The sequence below is a fragment of the Gossypium hirsutum genome, chromosome A11 (genome assembly GCF_007990345.1).
Source record: "Gossypium hirsutum isolate 1008001.06 chromosome A11, Gossypium_hirsutum_v2.1, whole genome shotgun sequence".
Classification (NCBI taxonomy): Eukaryota; Viridiplantae; Streptophyta; class Magnoliopsida; order Malvales; family Malvaceae; genus Gossypium; species Gossypium hirsutum.
The window spans coordinates 117,950,268-117,971,742 of record NC_053434.1 but is presented as its reverse complement, the minus strand read 5'-3'; the positions used below and the strand labels follow the sequence as shown (position 1 = coordinate 117,971,742).

Below are 21,475 nucleotides of genomic sequence, written 5' to 3'. Positions count from 1 at the left end.
GACAAAAAGCACATTCATCTTTCCCGAGTCTGGACTTTGACTTTGATCTCCCCTTTTGAGTTTTCTTCCGAGTGTATGAACGACCTCGGACTACTAAAGCTTCTGTATCTCTGATTGAGTTTTTCTGTTTGTCCTTCTTTCTCTGTTCATAACTGTATAAGGCCGCACAGACTTCGCTCAGAGATATATCACTCCTACCATGAAGTAGAGTAGTTTCTAGGAACTCAAACTCCTCAGGAAGTGACCCCAACAACATCAAAGCCAAATCTTCATCTTTGAATGTCTCATCCATATTCATCAAATCAGTGACTAACTGATTAAATTTGGTGATGTGATCATTCATTGTGGTACTTGGGACGTATGTGAAGCGAAACAGTCTTTTCTTCAAGTGGAGCTTATTTTGACTGTTTTTCTTCAAAAAATTTTCTTCAAGTGCCACCCACAACTTATTTGCAGAAGTCTCCTTTGAAAAAGCATACCTCTGCTCTCGAGAAAGGCATGATCGAATTGTGCCACATGCCAACCGATTGATCGCCTTCCAATCTTTCTCCTGTACATCATCTGGTTTCTCTTCATCAATGGCAATGTCTAGACCCTGCTGAAAAAGGGCATCTAGAACCTCACTTTGCCACATACCAAAATGGCCCGTGCCATCAAAGATCTCCACGGCCAATCTTGCATTTGCAATTGTCGGTCTTGTCCACATGGACGATGTTGAAGCTCCTACACCAACCGTTTTCTCCATAATCTTTCAATATACCTAAGGAAATCTTTTCTGATGTGGAAGATCAGTTCAAACTGCAACCACAGAGCATACTACGATTAACCTTCGGCTCTTGATACCACTTGTTGTTCCAATAGGGTCGGAAGCGTGTAAATTATTGTACTAAAAAATCACACAAAGTTCAATTCCCAGGGAAGAGAGGTGGATCACATGGATCTCTTAAATACCAAGTCTTTCCTTAGACAGAATATCCCTTCTATAGTAATTTAATAGCACAATTAAATACTACTATTATACCCTCAAATATTGAAAGAAAAATAGGACAAGAAAGAACACAAGAGATTTAACGAGGTTCGGTAAATTATACCTACGTCCTCGGGCACTAACACCAGATGATAACTTTACTATCTCCAAAGTATTACAAACAAATAGAATTCCTTAAGAATTGTCAAATGGGAGAAGAGAGAAAACTAAGAGAGAAAGATTGGTTGGGATGATTGAAATGAAAAATGAAAAGGCCTATTTATAGTTGAGGTTCAGGGACTAACTTGCAAATGGCCTAAAAAATTAGGGACCAAAATTGCAATTATCCCATTCAACTTTTCAACATTCGGTGCAACTTGCTCAACCTTTTTAACAAGTTGCTTCCTACCTTTGTTGACTTTTCAACAATAAGAAAGATCGATGTAAAGGAGAGAAGTCAAGTTTCCAATAACGGATGAAATTTCACCTGAAGCATATAATTAAATATGTTAAAATTTATTAATATTTTTCTAGCATACCCATGGTTTCTTTGTTGAGCACTATAGGCATATGCTTACTTGTCCTTTTTTTTTAATTTTTAAATGTAAATTTCATTCAATTTAATAGTACTTAGATAGCACCAAACAATTTAATTATAATGAAAGAAACCTTAAATTTATAAATCCATAAGTAAAAAAAAAAAAAAACACCACAAGAGATAAAAAAAAAAAGGGTCACTATAGTTTCGTTCAATGAAGAACTCATACTTGTAAGAATCTAGGGAAGTTTAAAAAATTTGGGTTCATGGAATCTGTTTTAGTGTTCATGATAATCAAAAGGTCTCCATGAAGTGTGCATCTTCATTAGAGGAGACTGGCAGCAAAAAATGGGTAGAAGAAGGAAACATGTGCCTCGATGTTGCGAAAGAAGCAATTAATGCGGTGGCCTTGGAAAATACTTCTGGTACCAACAGTAGTCAAGATTTGTTGTAGTCTGATGTACATCCGGATGGATTGTTGCAGGGATAGGGGCTCGTAAAGCTTTGGAACAAATTGAAGGAGCCACCGTTAGTGGTAAAGGCATCGAGGATGAGATTATGAAGGTAATTAATAATATATAACAGAGTGCCACGAGAAAAAAAAAAAGATTGCATAATTGTTACAAGGAGAAGAAAATCAATTTTGTACCTGTTAAGTTGTTCATAGAAAGCTCAATGACCTTGAGTGAAGTCACGTTTCTTCTGGTTGATGAAATATCGCCTGAAACATATAATTAAATTTCTCAAATTAATTTGGTGACAGAATTATGTTTTGTTTTGTTCAGTATAAGATCTATAATCGAAGCTAGAACTCTTTAAAATTTTTAAAAATTTTCCTCAAACTTATAATTAAATGGTCTCCAAATATTGAATGAAGTTTTTGGATATTTTCCCAAAAAGTTGACGTCCAAAAAAGTCAAGATAAAGTAATCAACCATATTCAAAGAGAGATAACCAAAAGATATTTTGTATTGCAGTCAAATATGTTGCTATTGCAATGGAAAAATGTGAGGAAGGAACAGAACCTGCAGTTAATAAAATCAATTCATTAACTGACATAATTTAGACAAGGGGCCTCACATGATTAAATTCCCACATACAATAAATAACACAAATTGAACTAAAATTGCTGAGATGACTAACAATGGTACTTATTTGACATCAAATAATCGGCTGAGGACTGAATTGGTTCAAATTTTTAAAAAAAAATAAAATCGAGAAAGGTATGAAACCTAAAAAGAGTTACCATTCAAATATATCGATATCAAGTTTGAAAGATTTTCAATCGTTCTGAGAATTTATCTTTTAAAACCGTTGTTATACAATAACAAGTGTTCTAATTTTGACAAATTACCTAGAATAGATGGGACAACACCAATGAAGTAGTTTTGGGATAAAGATAGACTTTGAAGTTTAGGAAAGTCACCAAACCATGATGGGAGTTCTCCATCGAAACTGTTGTTATTAAAGTTTAAATATTTCAGACTATGTAAATTAGTTAGCTCAATGGGTAAAGAGCCAAGAAAATTATTGCTATGAATGTCGAGCCAAGTAAGGAAAGATAAATTCCCCAATTGAGAAGGGATGGTGCCTGTGAGATCCATATTTGACAAATCCAAAGCAATGACTCTATGGTGTCTGGATCCACAAGTGATACCGATCCAATTGCAAACTGAAGTAGAAGTAGACCAATTGGTTACTAAGAGATTATGAGGATCATGACTTATATAAGATTTCAGTGCTAGAAGATTTAATTGATCAGCGGTGATATTGAGTGAATTTACAGACAAAATAGCACCAAAAATCATCAACAGCGCAAACATAAGAAAGGGGAGGAAGATGGTTTTAGCCATAAAGTTGGGTGTGGGTATAAAGCAAATCATAAAGAGCAAAACAGCTGAATTTAATACTTTCGTAATGTTAGTTGAATATTCTTTAAATACTTCGATTCCAGCCCCTTCATAAATCATAATAATAATAATTCAGGCCTCCAATCGTTGTACAAGTAAAAAGGTGATCATATTCTGCGAAAATTCCAAATATAAAAAGAGTCTAAACAATTAACGTAAGGTGAAAAATAAAAACCTCATATCTACCTTGTTACTATGTACCCTACTTCTATATTTTGTCATAGATTCTAGATCTTACTAATTTTGATAAAAAGAAAACATTATCATTAACATGTCATATCGTAAACTTATGTAGATTTTTACAATTTCAATAAAATAATTTGAGGAAAATTTAGAGGAAATTAATGAGATTGAAAAGGACACATCGATGGAATGATCCTGGTTTCAAGATAAAAAAAATATTCTGTAAACAAAGACCCGATTAACGATGTATACTGCAAAAGTTGTTCACATGGAGTATTATAATTCTTAAGTGACGGGATTCTGCACTCTTGTTTTGTCATTATCTTGATTTTCCACAAATACATCCAAGAGTAAGTTTGTTTATGATATTTCGTGTTGCCTTAAATAAATGATCCTAAAATGCCGAGAAAGATCCTGCTAACCTAACACAATTAACTTCTGTCTATGCTAATATGAATTGCTAATGCTAACTGTCATTGTTAAATGATGTATACACTTTCGTTTTCTTGAGTATACACGACGATTTTGCAAATTAGAAAATAATGTCATTTTCAAATATAATGTTTTTTTAGCGATGACTTAATTTATTTGTCTAAAAATGTTTACGATATCTCCATCACGATGATAATATTTTAGTTACAAAAATTATTACGTAACAATAATATATTAATTGCAAATTAGAATTTGCAACAATGTAAATTTAGATGCTAAATCTCTTACATAACAATAAAAATGTTGGTTGTCAAATATTATTTTGTAACAATATTTTTTGGCTGTGTATTACATTATGCGACGTTTGTATATCATTGCCAAGAATTTATTTTAACAACCATAAAATGTGGTTGCCAAATACTTTACGTAACAATAATAATATGGTTGTTAATAATTAGGGATGGCAAAAAAAAAATTAGGGTCAAATTTTTTATTTTTGGAATCGAGTTTGGGGTGAGATGGGACGGATTTTGATTTTAAAATTAGTCGGGGCAATTTGCCTCGCCCTACCCATAGATATATACAAAAGTGTTAAACTTTGTCTTTGTGAAAGTTTTTTTTAATCCATGTACTTTAATTTGATTATTTTTAATTCTTGTACTTTTCGAATTTTAAAATTTTAGTCCTCTCCAAATGATAAACTATTAATTTCATTCAATTAAGTTATATTATTTCCCAACTTTGATGCGGGAGATATATTATCATATGTGTAATATCATATTAACTTTTTTTCACATATTACTCGCTAAAAATTTAGTTAATGGATTAATGAAGATCTTTTGCGTTAAGATTGAAATTTCAAAATTCAATAAATATGGGGACTTAGAATGATCTAGTTGGAGAATATGGATTAAATCTATAATTGTGTGCATAGTACAGGACTAGTAATTGAACTTAACCAAACAGATTTAACTACTACTATTTGAGTCAAGATTAAAATTAACCAATTCAAAAAGTACAGGGACTAATAATAGAATTTAACCTTTTTCTCTCTTCTTTTATTATTTTTTTCTAATTCCTGTACATGTTTTTCTCCTTTCTTCTTCCATTTCTTTTTCTTAAGTCCTTTAATTTACAGGACATAGTTTTTTTTTTCAATTCATTCTAAAGTGAATGGACGTAAAATAATCATTCCGCGTTGAATGATTTCAGAGGTTTAAAAAAAAAAATCCGTTTGTTACGATATTATCAAGTTGTTAGACAACTCAGCTTATTATGTTTTAATGAAATGTTTATTATTGTTGTTCTTATTTGTTGTTGAGATGAAATTGATATTTGAAGTTTGATTCCAGCAGTGTTAAGAGCCATATCAATTCCTTCATGCATGAGTAATGAAAAATGCAGGAAAAAAATAAAGAACGCAAGGGATGTTTATGTAGTTAGATTTCCTTACATCTGCAGGGCTTTAGCTAGAGAAAATATCCATTATCCAAGAACTCCATACAACAAGTGTTTTCAAGCTCTAAAATTGATCAGTTTAAACTTTTCACTTTCATACCTAATACCTAAACATCTCTCCTAGAAAACGTATGATTCTAACCAAGTCACACACTTAATTATTATAGTATAATTTACTCACAAAAACGTTCCTCACTAAACAAATTAAAGTGCTCCCTCTCTCTCTCTCAGTATAAAACCTATACAAGTCCCCGCCATATACAAGTGAATGAGACTTGCTTACATACTAAATCTGTTACAATCCATTATCCCTCCAAAAACGCAAGATAAAATACACAAATAATATCTTCTAAATAGCATAAGATAAGGCTGAATTAACCGGATATCCTTCCTTCTATAGCTTGATCTGATTCAATCCATAAGTTAAGGGATGATGATTGCTTTGACCCATTCGAAAAAAATCTCCAAGAACTCTTGGTAAGTGAAGTTTAGATATTAAGAATGGGTTGACAGATAGCCCAAGATAATAATAAAAAACTATAGCCCAAAGATATTTGTTCTTAAAATTTGTCAACGCAAATATGACAGTTATCTATGTAGCCAGTGCTACTCCTAGTTAGCACTGGTACAGAGACTCCTTCAAAAATGCTTTAACAATCTTCCCTTTTGACAAATTTTTGAATAAAACAGTAATTGATACAGACACACAATACGGGTATGACATGATACGTATACGACGACACGATAATTTTTTAAAATTGAGGATACGGGTACAACAGAACACGACAATAAAATTTTACATATATTATGTTAAAATACTTCATATAAATGAAAATGTTGATACTTCCCATTAATAAATAATCTTTTTTTTTTTACAAAAAGCTCTCTATCATTACACAAAATATGACATAACATAAGTAATACATTTTCTAAGTTCAATTTCATTAAACAAAATATGTCATAACTCATAGCAAAGGTCAATTTCAAGTTCAATCTATACCCCTAATAAAAAGGCTTGTACAAAAAGATGCAAAAAGAGAACACTCTCCAAGTTCAATTCATAGCATTAGCATTTCCATTCTCTTCATGTCCAGTTTATCAAAAGATAAGCTAGCAACTTTAAGAACTCCAACTCCTTCAAATGAGTCAAATGCATTACCTCCAATATCACATACCTTATCATCTCCTTTGTAATGATGAGTATTTCTTGAAAGCAATTAAAGATTAGTATGCACAAATATTAAATCTTCAACACGTTGAGGGCTCATCTTGTTTCTCCTCATTGAGTGGATAAAAGAATACGTGCTCCAATTCCTCTCACAACAAGATGATGAGTAAGGTTGTCCAGGAAGCTTTTAAGGTTAAGTTTTGAAGCAAAGGTATGGAAACCCCATGAATTAACCTCCAAGACTTAAGATCCAAAAGTCATCTATCTTGTAGTGAATCAAATGAATCAAAATTATCAAGTGCTCTTGAAAATCTAGCGAATTCTTGAAAAATCATCGTCCCTTCTTCGGTAGAAGGAAAATATCTTCTTCAACACTAGTTCCTTTCCTCTGAGATTTCTACACTCTTATATTGAGGAAGGCGATTTGGTACTTCATCAAGCCATTCACAGCAATAATACCTATGTAAACAAATATAATCAAATTTTATTAATTTATAATAAGTAAAAAAAACAAATATATATTTTATCTTATAATAACAACTACTGAACGAAGATGTCATTAAAATTTACCTCGGATTCAATGAATGAGCCATGCAATAAAGTGATGTACTACTCTTAGTCAACTAATCAATAAGAATATCATTTTCATCTCCTTTCTTTCCTTCATGCTTATAAATGATTGTCTTCACTTTTTCAATCATTTCATCCTTCATCTCATAAATTAAGTGAAGAGTTATTAGTTAAAAAATTGTGTTAATTTTACAAAAAAATTACTATAATCTGTAATCTATTATTAGTTAAAAAAATTGTGTTAATTTTACAAAAAAATTACTATAATCTGTAATCTATCTATAATCTATATAAAATTACGATTTATAATTGCTCCTCGCAATATTTTTTGTTGATCTATTTTTCAATCTCTCCTATTAAAATAAAGCCTTAAAACTTAGTACAATAAAACTTTCTAATTTCTCATTTTACTTAAAACAGTAGGCTCAAGTGGTGTTGTATTAAGAATTTACATTTGATATACTAAGTGCATAAGTGAATCACATGCAAGAAATCACTTGTTAAAAAACATTTTATTTATTTTTAATAACTTCTAAAATTATTAAATTGGTGGTAATATTGTGGTTAATTACTATAATGTAATGTTGTGGGTAACTTGCATGGTATCCTGCTTCACTAATTATTTGAAATTGTTTAAGATGTCAATGTTGTGCTTAATTACTAAACTGTAGTATGGTTTTGAAATTATCACTCATCTTTTTGAAACTTTGTTTTGGTATTATACCGGCTATAAAATTGATGCGAAAATGAAAATGCTAGGAGATGACATGGTTAAACACTGTGCAAGGTTTCCATTAGCCATCATTATATAGGAAGGAATTTTTGCTACAAAGTATCCTTCATTAACTGAATGGTTGAAGGTATCTGCAAATGTGAAATCATACTTGAACAATGATAAAGGTGAAGTAGTAAGAGATGTGTTAGTATTAGGCTATGATGATTTGCCTCCCTATTTAAAATCATGTTTCCTTTATTTAAGCCAATTTCCAGAAGATTATGAGATACCTGTGGATAGATTGATTCAATTATGGGTTACCGAAGGTATTTTTCATCAAAGCAAGAAGAAGAAGATGAAGGGCAAATAGCGGAAGATGTGGCAGAACTATACTTAATGGAGCTTCTGGAGAGGTGCATGATTCAAATACGAGAAAGAGACGTCGAAACCTTAAATATGAGAAATTTTCATATGCATGATCTAATGAGAAATGTATGCTTGTCAAAGGCTAAACAAGAAAAATTCCTCTATGTTGCTGATCAGTCAAATGCGTGCCAGTTAGCCACAATTGGGAGGGTTCGCAGGGTTTCTGTACACAAATTGTTTCCGATGCAAGGCATTAAAAGTCCATGTCTTCGATCACTTTTGTTCTTCGATACGTTTTTACCAGACGAGGAACTGGAAAAGGTTTTACTATTGACAATGGTAAGGTACTACGATAACCACGAAGATGAATGTTTCAATCCACTGGTTTGGAAATATATGTTCAATAATTTTAATTTTCTTAAGAGTCTTAGATTACGAAAGAGGAGGAGATGCAGGATGCAAGTTACCCAATGATATTGGTAAACTCTGGGCAACTTAAGGTTCTTGCAAACATTGGATTTAAGAATTATAGGAAGATGGTCAAACTCTATTCGTGTACCTAACGTGACATGGAGGATGGAGAAACTAATACATTTATATCTCCCTATCAAATGTAAAAGCAAAACAAAGTTGAAGTTGGGCACATTGAAAAACCTCCAAACACTCAAAATTGTTATCTAAAGGATCTTATCAACATGACAAATATTAGAGAGTTGGAGATTCAAGGGCACACTTCAATATTGAAGATTTTTACACGAAGGAGTTGGGTAAGAATCCACCCATCGTTCAAAGTAAATATCTTCATTCCTTGTCCATCATCAATGATGAAGGAAAAATAGATCCAAGACATTTGACTCACCTCCTTTCAAGCTGCAATAGCATTTCTAGGTTGAGCTTAGATGTGAAGATAAGAAGGCTACCAAAGTACCACTACTTGTCTTCAAATCTCGCTTACATAAAGTTGTGAAAGTGCAAGCTTGAAGAAGATTCAATACCAACACTTGAGAAACTGCCTTACTTAAGGATGCTTGAATTTCATGAAGAGGCTTTCATAGGAAAGGAAATGCTTTGCTGTGGACAAGCTTTTGCTAAACTTGAGTCTCTATTCAGAACAAGGAAAATTAAATAAAGTTGGATGACTATTAAGGAGGATTTGAAGAAAGCCCATGATAGGCTGTGGTTTTTTTTTTATTTTTTTATTTTTTTTTTGCTCAGTCAATTGATTATAGGAAAAGGCATTGGGATCACCCAACCCATACCAGTTCGAACAAGGAATCAAAAGCAACCAACCTATTCCAAAACAGAGCACAAACAACTAGAAAAATAGCAACTCCAAAACATATTACCAATATGCTCTAAACAAGGTATTCCTCGACAAACCTGCTTTAGCCAAGGCTTCTGCCATTCCTCTTACCTCGATTTGTGACTTCAATCCGAACCTCAGCCATTCGCCTTAAACTTCCTTCAATATTCACAAACAAATTCCTAAATGACCACGGCCGAAGACTACTATATTTCAACCAATCCGAAACAGTAATTGAATCGCATTCTATGATTAAAGGGACCTGCTTCTTCCGAATCAACTCTATAACCATCTCTACAACCTCTTTAATTGCCAATAGAATCGCCATTTCCAAACCCCCTGCTACATATCTACCAGAAAATACAGCCGAAACCACCCCCTTATCATCCCTCAACACTCCTCCACAAGCCGCTATTTCATTCATAACAACCCCTGCCACATTGAATTTTATCCTACCCGTGGGAGAAGGATCCGAAACTAAGTCTCGAGTCCTCATTTATTTTCCACCCACACAACATTTCACCGGCCAGCTCCACCAATCACTTTCCGAGAAGATACATTCATTATGGGCAACTCTTGCCCACATTAACGCTCTCATCTTAGAATGAAACAATAAAGCAGCAAGAGTTGTAACCAACCTTTCATACACAACACCATTCTGAGATAGCCACAAAGTCCAACAAGATACCGCAAAAGCCACTAGCCATAAGCTTTTTTGCAGACCTATCAGGGGCATGTTCCAGCACAAAATAAAGAATTTTTCAAAATTCGCCATATTCTTCCAATCAAAACTCCACCAATTAAAAATACGAGACCAAAAACTATTAATAAAAGGACATAGAAAAAACAAATGATTAACATTTCTGTAACTCTATCACACCATGGACAGCCACTAGATAATGGATCCATCTGTATCCCCCGCCAAATCAAAAAATCTTTCATTGGTACCCGATTAATCGCCAACATCCACATAAAATTACGCACTCTCGGTGGAACCTTCAATTTCCAAATTCTACCGAACGAAAAATCAATAGCACCCATTCCATCAATAGACAGCAAGTACGACAACTTCTTTACTGAGAACTCCCCCCACTATCGTGAATCCACAATATCCGATCTTCTACATCCACGTTCAATTCTAAAGTCCCCACCAATGACTTCAATTTATCCACCATGCAACTCTCTATCTAACAACTTTCTCGAAAAAACTTTATCCCATTGTACCTCTTCAAAGTTATTATTCGTAGCCACTTCATAAACCAAACTATTCTTACCCGTTGCTAATCTGAAGAGTCTTGGAAATTCCACTTTTAGTGACCAATTCCCGCACCACACATCCTCCCTAAATAACATCGATTCACCATTTCCAAGAACCCATCTAAACGAATTCTGCCCAACCCATTTAGACACCTTCTCACTTTTGGAATTTTCCATAATACCACACCAAACTACTGATATTTCCTTTGTCTTGGTCATCTTCAATCACCAGTTTTGCGTTGACGAACCATACTTTGATTTTATCACCTTCCTCCACAAAGCATTCTTTTCCATAGCGAATCCCCAATTTCCTCCCAAACCTTTTCTTGCTCAGAACAACCATTTGGAGCATACACATTAGTAAGCGATGTAGCTACACCCTCATCCACCCAAGTACTTTCTATAACCACAAAGTGTTTAGTACAAAAGTGACTTCCAAGAACAAATCTGCCTTTATCCCATATTGTAATAATCCCCTCCTCCCGAATTTCCTTCTGCAACCGAGAATCTAAAATCGAAGTTATTGTCACCCCAAACCTTCCTAATTATTGCTTCTGAAACTATTTTTAATTTAGATTCTTGTAAAAAAACATACATCTGTTCTAGTTTTACCAATCATCCTTCTAATAGAACTTTTTTTTCACTTCCGACGACAAACCCCAAATATTCCAAGACAAAATCCTTATTCTAATGAACAATAAGCCAAAGCCGAATTCACCATTAAAAATGCACAATATACTACTCACCTGGACCCCAATCGGACATCTACTGGATCGATAAAGCTTCATCCATGCCTTTCTTCAAGTCTCATAATATCCTCCACCACTTCTCGATCATCTCCCTGAACACTAAACCCAAGTTTTTTGCCAATTTCCCAAGCTTTCCTTGCCTCTCTGAGTAGCACTCTTTTCCTGTTGCTGATATCCGAATCCGACAACGAAGCGTTCACGACCGCATCTTCTCTGTCCACTTTTCTTTTTCCTCTTTGTTTTTATCATTGCCCTATTTCTCTTCCTCTTCTCATTTATCGAAAGAACTTTGACTTGAATATCAAGCATGGATCGAACCTTCCTACCATTTGGTTTCTGGTTCTTGCAATTCGAAAATACTAAATGATTCTCCACTGTATCACTTGCTCCTTCTGGAATGCTGCCCTCTTTTGCCTCATCCGACTTCTCACTTTAGATTTTAGAAATACTCCTTCCTACTACGTTAGATGAATTTTTTGCAATTTCTAAGGGCTCCTTTGGTTTGCCATTGCATACTAGTGAGGTGCGGTTGGGGGGGGGGAAATGGCAGCAACCGCACTGGTCAGCCCTTTGGTTCAGCATGCCAGTCCGGTGAGAAGCAGCCTCCACCACGCTGGTCAGCCCCAAATCAACTGGAGATTGTTGGTCCGGTAAAAATTTAGCAACTCCAGTAGCTTTTTCTTTTCCTCTTTTACCCATATTATTTCTTTTGTTTCTTTTCCTCTTTTGTTTCTTCTGATGTTTGGTTACCCTTCTTCTCCCCTTTCCCCTTCCCCTTGGTTTGCAAATCAGTTTGGTCAAGGTGATGGTGGTGACTGTTTACGGGTTAACATGCATTTCTCCTTTTGCAGATTTCAACTATTGCTGGTGAATTGAGATACACTGATGCCATGAAACTACTGTATACCTTAGAGGACGCAACCAAAGGGTCTATTTTTTGCTAAAATTTTCATTTTATTTTAATGACCCCTCTGTTATTTGGTTAAATTTCAAAAATAGTCCTACAGATAAATTCAGATCATTGTTTTGCATTCAGTAATCTTTCCAGAAAAGAAGGCTTCTTATGATGAATGTGCTAATGAGGTTTTAGGCAGTTGAAACTAGCAACTGATGCAATTTCTTTCTTTGAGCATCTAATACATTAATAAGTAGTGTCGTGAAATTCTTATGAAAAACTTCTACTTTTTGTAAAAGACAATGTTAATGAAACCCCTGCCGAGGAAATGAATGGAAATCTTTTCTAAAATGTAAATAATGGGAAAGAAATGAGGTGAAGCACATAAATCTCTTCAAGTAGCAAATATATTGTGCAGTTGTTTTGTTGATGAAGATGTGGACTTACTGTTATATCAATTGACTGAATTCATAGTTGGTAGCAACTTAATATTATGTTCGGTAATGATTTTCCAGTGTATCCATCGCCTAGTGAGCAGTCAGCAGCTGACGGTGCTCAAAAGCAAAAGCTGGATGATGCCGACAAAAAAATTACTGTTTTCTTCTTCCATAATTCTATTCCTTTTAGTGCCGCTAAATCCATGTATTTGCATGTTGAATTTTATATAAGCAAATTAAGTGATCAGTTTACTAATGCAGGGAAGAAGTAGATGAGTTGTGCCGAACGCGGGAGGAGAAAGAGGACAGTTCATGTACTGCCTCAGAAATGTTCTTTGAGCTATTGATGTATAAACATTTTCCTTCTTTGAGCTAAATACTATTTGTTGTTTACTTATAAGTGATCTTTGAGCTGTTACCAGTAGTAATTTAGATTCTTGGTCTCCAAAATGTTGGTGTATAAACAATCATGAGAAGGAAAATGTTCGTTTTGCAGCCAAAAGAAATTTCATGGTTTTTATGTTTATTGATTGTAGGCTGTCAGAAAAGATAATAAACAACGGTTTAGCCTTCTTGAGGAAAATGGGGAGCTTCTGATACGTGCAAACCAAGGCCATACCGTCATGGTGATGAATCTTTCTTAAAAATTTATTAATTTCTTCATGCTTTATCTGAATTGTCACCTTAGATTATTTTTAGCTGTTGTTTTAAGCATCTTTATTTATGTCTATGCACTTCTAAGGAAGATATTGTATGTCACGTTGGCAGACAGTTGAGTCCGAAAGATTATTAAAACAAATACTTTCAGCTGATGAAGTGCAATGTAAGAACATCATGTCTCTTAGATTTATGGACTTTCTTTATGCCTTTTATTTTGCATAATCCTCTTGATTTTCCCTGAGATGATAGTTTGCGTACATGGAACCTATAAGAGGAATTTGGAATCAATTTTAGAGTCGGGTTTGAAGCGCATGAAAAGATTGCATGTTCACTTCTCAAGTGGCTTGCCGACTGACGGTGAAGTGATAAGTGGTGAGATATCATGAAATTTCTCTTTACTGTTCCTCTGAACTTTGACATACGAACTCCTTCATTTTACTCTCTATTTTTAATATGCCAGCACTGTATACGTAACAAACTGCTTAGGGGTGTTGTTATGCTTGTTATCTGCATTTCACCATAGGATTCATGCTAAAGATTATGAAAGGGGATTACTAAGGTGCCGATATAAAACGTGAATTTTAAGCGATAATGGGAAATGACAAGCACTAATCGGCATAAATTGAGTTTTAGTGAATCTAAATGCTATAGAGGGCCTATGATGATTTGTATCTTTTACCCTCTTCAGGTATGAGACGAGATGTTAACGTTTTGATCTATCTTGATGTTAGAAAAGCTTTGGAAGGTAAGCATGCTTGTAGTTATTGCTTCGGTTCATAGAATCATGAAAGAAGCAAGTCATCTTTCTCACTTTTCTTTAGAGTCGTGGCCGAACATATATTGATTTGTTCTTGCCAAACTACGGTTCTTAAGTTGTCTTCGCTTGTTTTCTTGATGACTGCAGAAGGCATGAAGCTTTACATTTCAGACAACAAAGTGATATTGACTTAAGGTATTGATGGGGTGGTACCTGTCAAGTGCTTTGAGAAAATAGAATCATGGCCAGACAGAAAACCTATACCTTTCTTAAATGTTTAAAATTGAATGATGAAATGATCATCTTTTTTTTTTTACTTTCTTTTAAACCTGTGTGATGACAAACTTGTATTTATAAAAGATGACCACCATTCATATTTGTCCAAGTCGATTACAATAAGAGTACATTTTATCTATTAAAATTGTTAATCCAAGTCTGTTCAATCTTTAGACAAAATGAACCTTGCTAAACAAGTTATGCGTGCAATTTAGTTGGAGAGGTTTTTTGTTAACTCATGTAAGATTTTTGTTGGTTAAACTATTAGAAATTCAAGAGCAAATTGGGACATCTAATATAAAAATGAGCAATTTAGTCCTTATATGCTTCGTTTTGAAGCAAACAAGTAACTTTTGAATAGTTTTAATATTTTTCTTATCTAAATGCTCGTGGAAAAAATTGAAAATAAACATGTCTAAAAGTTTAATCATAAAAAATCCATCAGAAAATATAACAAAAAAGAAGAAGTTAAAATGAAAGAAGAAAACAACATTGAAGACCAAAATTGCTGCAATTTAAATCTAGAAACAAAATTGAAATTGAGAAAATAAAATTTACGTTCTAAATTTTAGAATTCGAAATTGTTGATGCACAAACAATAGAATCCTAATTTGTCAATGGACAGAAAATCACTGATGAGATGAGTTAAAAGGTGCTTTACAGTCGGAAATGGAATACATAATTGGGAATATGAAGAAAAACCTTAATTCATTATGTTGTTAAGTAAATTGAACTTGGGTTGTGATGGTAAAGTAACAATCATAAAATCAATATTCAAAGTCAAGTCCAAATATTTTAATATTTGATAGAAGAAATTGATGAAGTTTGTTGATACAATCATAAGAATATTTAATACTAAGAATTTTATTAAATTATATATTTTTGTTAAATTATATTTAATAATAATTATTTTAAATTATATTTTATAGTATTATATATTATGATTTTAGTAAATTCATATAAGAATATTTAATATTAAGAATTTTATTAAATTATATATTTTTGTTAAATTATATTTAATAATAATTATTTTAAATTATATTTTATAATATTATATATTATAATTTTAGTAAATTCATATATTTTATTAAATTATATATTTTTATTAAATTATATTTAATAATAATTTTTAATCATTTATTAATTTTGTAATTGTTAAATAATTTTAAAAACTTCTATTATATATCATTTTTAATCTAATGTCCTTAAAAGTCATTTTTTATTTTCACCTCACCGCTACAGCTGCATTTGAATCCAAACACACACTCTACCACTGTTTCTAATCTCACTGCTACAGTATCTAATCTCACCGCTACAGTACCTAATCTCACTGTCACCGCTGTTTTTAACCTCACCGGAGCTAAACACACCGCCCATCCAAACTAAGCCTAAATCTGCTTCAATGCCCAACACAGCCTTATGGGTTAATTGATTTCTAATATCTTATTGGACTCCCATCTCAATGCCCACTCCTATTTCACCCAAAGAAAAGCCCATATTTACCACATCAGCCCTAGCCCAATTAATTGACCCATAGAAGTCCTTTTCACCCTCCTTAGTTTCGACCCTTACTGCACCAAATAACTCTTTTTCCAAACATTTATCAAAAAAAAAACTCTCCTTCCAAACTAATCACGTTCTGATGCAAAGATTGGCTTCCAACTATGTCGTTTGGTTTCTTAATTAACATAGCATTGATTGCCTCCTCTTCCCAACCACGTTCCCCACATGATAGCTTATCCGACCTAAGGCCTAGCACCGATTCGAATTCCGACACAACGGACTCAGCCCTACCCTGCTCAATTTTCTTCCCATTACCTCCATTGTTACCCATCAAGGACCGGCTCACATCTTCAACTTCAGACAGCCCCTTTTCTACCACTCTAATGGGAAACCTGGAACTCCCCACCTCTAGAAAAATCAGACCGTCAACCTTTTCTGGTTTCATGATACTCACCAGCATTGGCATACTAGCAAAACAACTCGCCTTGTCGGGGTTCTTGCCCAGTGAGATTAAATCACCCCATACCCCTGCTATTTTTTAAAGGACTTGTAATTCCAGCAGTGTAACGTGTTAACATTAATGAAAGACAATTAATAATGGTTGCCATTAACATTAATGGGAGACAATCAATAATGACAACCACCAACTTTGGAAAAGTGGCATGGGATAAATTTTTTTTTGGTCCTTGAGATAATGGGCTATTTATTGTTTGGTCCTTAAACCTCAACTATAAATAGGCCTTCTCATTTCTCATTTCAATTCATCCCAACCAATCTTTCTCTCTTAGTTTTCTCTCTTCTCTCATTTGAGAATTCTTAAGGAATTCTATTTGTTTGTAATATCTTGGAGATAGTAAAGTTATCATCTGGTGTTAGTGCCCGAGGACGTAGGTATAATTTACCAAACCTCGTTAAAACTATTGTGTTCTTTCTTGTCCTATTTTTCTTTCAATATTTGAGGGTATAATAGTAGTATTTAATTGTGCTATTAAATTACTATAAAAGGGATATTCTGACTAAGGAAAGACTTGGTATTTAAGAGATCCTTGTGATCCACCTCTCTTCCCTGGGAATTGAACTTTGTGTGATTTTTTAGTACAATAATTTACACGCTTCCGACCCTATTGGAACAACAAGTGGTATCAAAGTCGAAGGTTAATCGTAGTATGCTCTGTGGTTGCAGTTTAGACTGATCTTCCACATCAGAAAAGATTTCCTTAGGTATATTGAAAGATTATGGAGAAAACGGTCGGTGTAGGAGCTTCAACATCGCCCATGTGGACAAGACTGACAATTGCAAATGCAAGATTGGCCGTGGAGATCTTTGATGGCACGGGCCATTTTGGTATGTGGCAAGGTGAGGTTCTAGATGCCCTTTTTCAGCAGGGTCTAGACATTGCCATTGATAAGAGAAACCAGATGATGTACAGGAGAAAAATTGGAAGGCGATCAATCGGTTGGCATGTGGCACAATTCGATCATGCCTTTCTCAAGAGTAGAGGTATGCTTTTTCAAAGGAGACTTCTGCAAATAAGTTGTGGGTGGCACTTGAAGAAAATTTTTTGAAGAAAAACAGTCAAAATAAGCTCCACTTGAAGAAAAGACTGTTTCGCTTCACTTACGTCCCAGGTACCACAATGAATGATCACATCACCAAATTTAATCAGTTAGTCACTGATTTGCTAAATATGGATGAGACATTCAAAGATAAAGATTTGGCTTTGATGCTGTTAGGGTCACTTCCTGAGGAGTTTGAGTTCCTAGAAACTACTCTACTTCATGGTAGGAGTGATATATATCTGAGCGAAGTCTGTGCGGCCTTATACAGTTATGAACAGAGAAAGAAGGACAAACAGAAAAACTCAATCAGAGATACAGAAGCTTTAGTAGTCCGAGGTCATTCGTACACTCGGAAGAAAACTTAGAAGGGGAGATCAAAGTCAAAGTCCAGACTTGGGAAAGATGAATGTGCCTTTTGTCATGAGAAAGGCCACTGGAAGAAAAATTGTCCAAAGCTGAAGAATAAGGGAAAAGCTGCTGTAGATGCTTGTGTTGCAAAGCATAATACTAGTGACTCTGAACTATCACTGGTTGCATCATCATCGTCGTTCCATTCAGATGAGTGGATTTTGGATTCGGGTTTTACCTATCATATGTCCCCTAACCGGGAGTGGTTCTCTGATTTAGTAGAACTAAATGGATGAGTTGTTTATATGGGCAATGATAATGCCTGTAAAACTGTTGGGATAGGTTCAATCCAATTAAAGAATCAAGATGGATCAATCAGAGTTCTGACTGATGTTCGGTACGTGCCTAGTTTGAAGAAAAATCTCATCTCATTGGGAGCCTTGGAATCCAATGGTTCAGTTGTTACTATGAGAGATGAGGTTTTGAAAGTAACATCTAGCACACTTGTGATATTGAAGGGCATCAGGAAAAATAACTTGTATTACTACCAAGGTAGTACAGTTATTGGAGCAGTCGCTGCAGCTTCCGGTAACAAAGACTTGGACTCAATGCAGTTGTGGCATATGAAGTTGGGACATGCCAGTGAAAAATCCTTGTAAATTCTGGCAAAGCAAGGATTGTTGAAAGGTGCAAAGGCTTGCAAATTAAAATTTTGCGAGCATTGTGTTCTGGGAAAGCAAAAGAGAGTGAAATTCGACACTGCTATCCATAATACAAAAGGTATTTTGGAATATGTTCACTCAGATGTGTGGGGGCCTTCCAAGACACCTTCATTGGGAGGAAAACACTACTTTGTTACTTTTGTTGATAACTTTTCCAGAAGAGTTTGAGTGTATACCATGAGAACTAAGGATGAAGTGCTTGGAGTTTTTCTTAAATGGAAAACTATGATCGAAAACCAGACTGGCAAGAAAATCAAGCGGCTTAGGACGGACAATGGAGGGGAATATAAAAGTGATCCATTCTTCGATGTGTGCCAAGAGTATGGTATTGTTCGACACTTCACAGTTAGGGATACACCGCAGCAGAATGGAGTGGCAGAGCGTATGAATCGAACATTACTGGAGAAAGTTCGATGTATGTTGTCCAATACTGGGTTGGGCAAGCAATTTTGGGCTGAGGCTGTGACATACGCTGGCCATCTTGTTAATCATTTGCCATCATCTGCATTAGAAAGAAAAACTCCTATGGAGGTATGGTCTGGAAAATCGGCTACAGATTATGATTCCTTACATGTGTTTGGATCCACTACATATTACCATGTGAAGGAGTCAAAGTTAGATCCGAAGGCAAAGAAAGCTCTCTTTATGGGAATCACTTCTGGAGTGAAGGGATTTCGTCTTTGGTGCTTAAGCACAAAGAAAATGATCTGTAGTAGAGATGTTACCTTTGATGAATCTACCATATTGAAAAAGGTAACAGATGAAGATATTCAGACAAGCGATACTCCACAGCAAGTGGAGTGTACTCCAAAACAGGTGGAGTTTGAGCAGATGGGGATTTGCCCAGTTAATAAGTCTAATTCTCCAGCCACAATGGAGGAATTAGAGGTTGAAGAGGTTCTGACCCAAGAACCGTTAAGTACACCAGAACCAGTTGCAGTTGCAAGGCCACAGAGAGAAATTCGTAGACCTGCTCGATTTACTGATATGGTGGCCTACGTCCTTCCCGTTGTTGATGATGATATTCCTGTCACTTATCAAGAAGCAATCCAAAGCTTTGAAAATGACAAATAGAAAAGCGCCATGGATGAAGAAATGCAGTCTCTCCGGAAGAACAATACTTGGGAATTGGCGCAATTACCAAAAGGTAAAAGGGCAATCGGATGCAAGTGGGTATTTGCAAAGAAAGATGGATCTCCTAGCAAGAAAGATGTTCGCTACAAGGCAAGATTGGTAGCAAAAGGCTACGCTCAGAAGGAGGGAATTGACTACAATGATGTATTTTCCCCTGTTGTGAAGCATTCCTCCATTAGAATTTTGTTGGCCTTGGTAACACAGTTGAATTTGGAGCTAGCTCAACTTGATGTTAAGACGGCTTTTTCGCATGGTGAGTTAGAAGAGGAGATCTATATGACTCAGCCCGAAGGATACACAGATGCTGGTGGTAGAAATTGGGTTTGTAAGCTGAACAAATCGCTATATGGATTGAAGCAATCCCCGAGGCAGTGGTACAAGCGATTTGATAGCTTTATGAAAAGGCAAAAGTACACCAGAAGCAAATATGACAATTGTGTGTATTTGCAGAAGCTGCATGACGGATCTTTCATTTATCTACTCTTGTATGTTGATGATATGTTAATCGCTTCAAAGAGCCAAAAAGAGATAGATAAGCTGAAGGCTCAGTTGAATCAAGAGTTCGAGATGAAAGATCTAGGTGAGGCCAAGAAGATTCTCGGCATGGAGATAAGTAGAGATAGACAGAGAGGCAAGCTTTGTTTGAATCAGAAGCAATATCTGAAAAAGGTATTACAATGTTTTGGTGTAAATGAAAACACAAAACATGTAAATAGCCCACTTGCTTCTCATTTGAAACTTAGTGCTCAATTATCTCCGAAAACTGAAGAAGAAAGAGAATATATGGCAAAAGTCCCATATGCTAATGCAGTTGGGAGTTTGATGTATGCGATGGTGTGTACGCGGCCTGACATTTCACAAGCTGTTGGAGTTGTGAGCAGGTATATGCATGATCCTGGAAAAGGACATTGGCAAGCTATGAAATGGATTCTACGGTATCTTTGAAAAACCGTAGACGTTAGTTTAATTTTTGAGCAGGATGAAGCACTTGGTCAGTTTGTAGTTGGATATGTTGATTCCGACTTTGCTGGTGATTTAGATAAACGTCGTTCAACTACGGAGTATCTGTTTACTCTTGCGAAAGCCCCAGTGAGTTGGAAGTCTACCTTACAGTCTACAGTAGCTGTGTCTACTACAGAAGCGGAATATATGGCAGTTACAGAAGCTGTTAAGGAGGCTATTTGGCTTAATGGATTGTTGAAAGACTTGGGAGTTGTTCAAAGTCACATTAGTCTATATTGTGACAGTCAGAGCGCTATTCATTTAGCGAAAAATCAAGTCTATCATTCAAGAACCAAGCATATCGACGTAAGATATCACTTTGTGCGGGAAGTCTTTGAAAAAGGAAAAATTCTACTTCAGAAGATTCCGACAGCAAATAATCCCGCAGATATGATGACCAAGGTGGTAACAACAATCAAGTTTAATCATTGTTTGAACTTGATTAACATCCTGAGAATTTGAGCACCTTCAGGTGTATGGCGCTCGAGAGCGCATTTGTAAGCACTACAAAAGATAGCTTTATCGAATTTGGGGAGTTGAAGGAAGTGTGTGAAGATGTGATTAT

General features: G+C 35.0%; 2 protein-coding genes across 2 annotated transcripts; both read left to right on the top strand.

Moving 5' to 3' along the window:
- The first annotated feature begins 1,812 nt into the window (after positions 1-1,812).
- Positions 1,813-9,274, top strand: LOC107944015 (putative disease resistance protein At1g50180). The gene is made up of 6 exons (XM_016877830.2): positions 1,813-1,930; positions 1,990-2,069; positions 8,087-8,145; positions 8,268-8,646; positions 8,739-8,807; positions 9,017-9,274. The coding sequence occupies exons 1-6, from the start codon at positions 1,813-1,815 to the stop codon at positions 9,272-9,274; spliced, it is 963 nt and encodes a 320-aa protein (XP_016733319.2).
- A 3,833-nt stretch (positions 9,275-13,107) lies between these two features.
- On the top strand, positions 13,108-14,685 carry LOC107944016 (tRNA 2'-phosphotransferase 1). The gene is made up of 6 exons (XM_016877831.2): positions 13,108-13,296; positions 13,485-13,574; positions 13,717-13,771; positions 13,858-13,980; positions 14,297-14,353; positions 14,513-14,685. The coding sequence occupies exons 2-6, from the start codon at positions 13,572-13,574 to the stop codon at positions 14,557-14,559; spliced, it is 285 nt and encodes a 94-aa protein (XP_016733320.1). The 5' UTR covers positions 13,108-13,296; positions 13,485-13,571; the 3' UTR covers positions 14,560-14,685.
- Positions 14,686-21,475: the final 6,790 nt, after the last annotated feature.

Bases quoted from the DNA above. Each gene is read 5' to 3' on its own strand.
- LOC107944015 (XM_016877830.2), top strand. From the start codon at position 1,813: ATGAAGTGTGCATCTTCATTAGAGGAGACTGGCAGCAAAAAATGGGTA. The intron at 2,070-8,086 runs GTAATTAATAAT...GAATGGTTGAAG, and splicing joins TCGAGGATGAGATTATGAAG to GTATCTGCAAATGTGAAATC. The intron at 8,808-9,016 runs GTTCTTGCAAAC...GACAAATATTAG, and splicing joins TAAACTCTGGGCAACTTAAG to AGAGTTGGAGATTCAAGGGC.
- LOC107944016 (XM_016877831.2), top strand. The intron at 13,772-13,857 runs GTAAGAACATCA...CTGAGATGATAG, and splicing joins TTCAGCTGATGAAGTGCAAT to TTTGCGTACATGGAACCTAT. The intron at 13,981-14,296 runs GTGAGATATCAT...TACCCTCTTCAG, and splicing joins TGACGGTGAAGTGATAAGTG to GTATGAGACGAGATGTTAAC.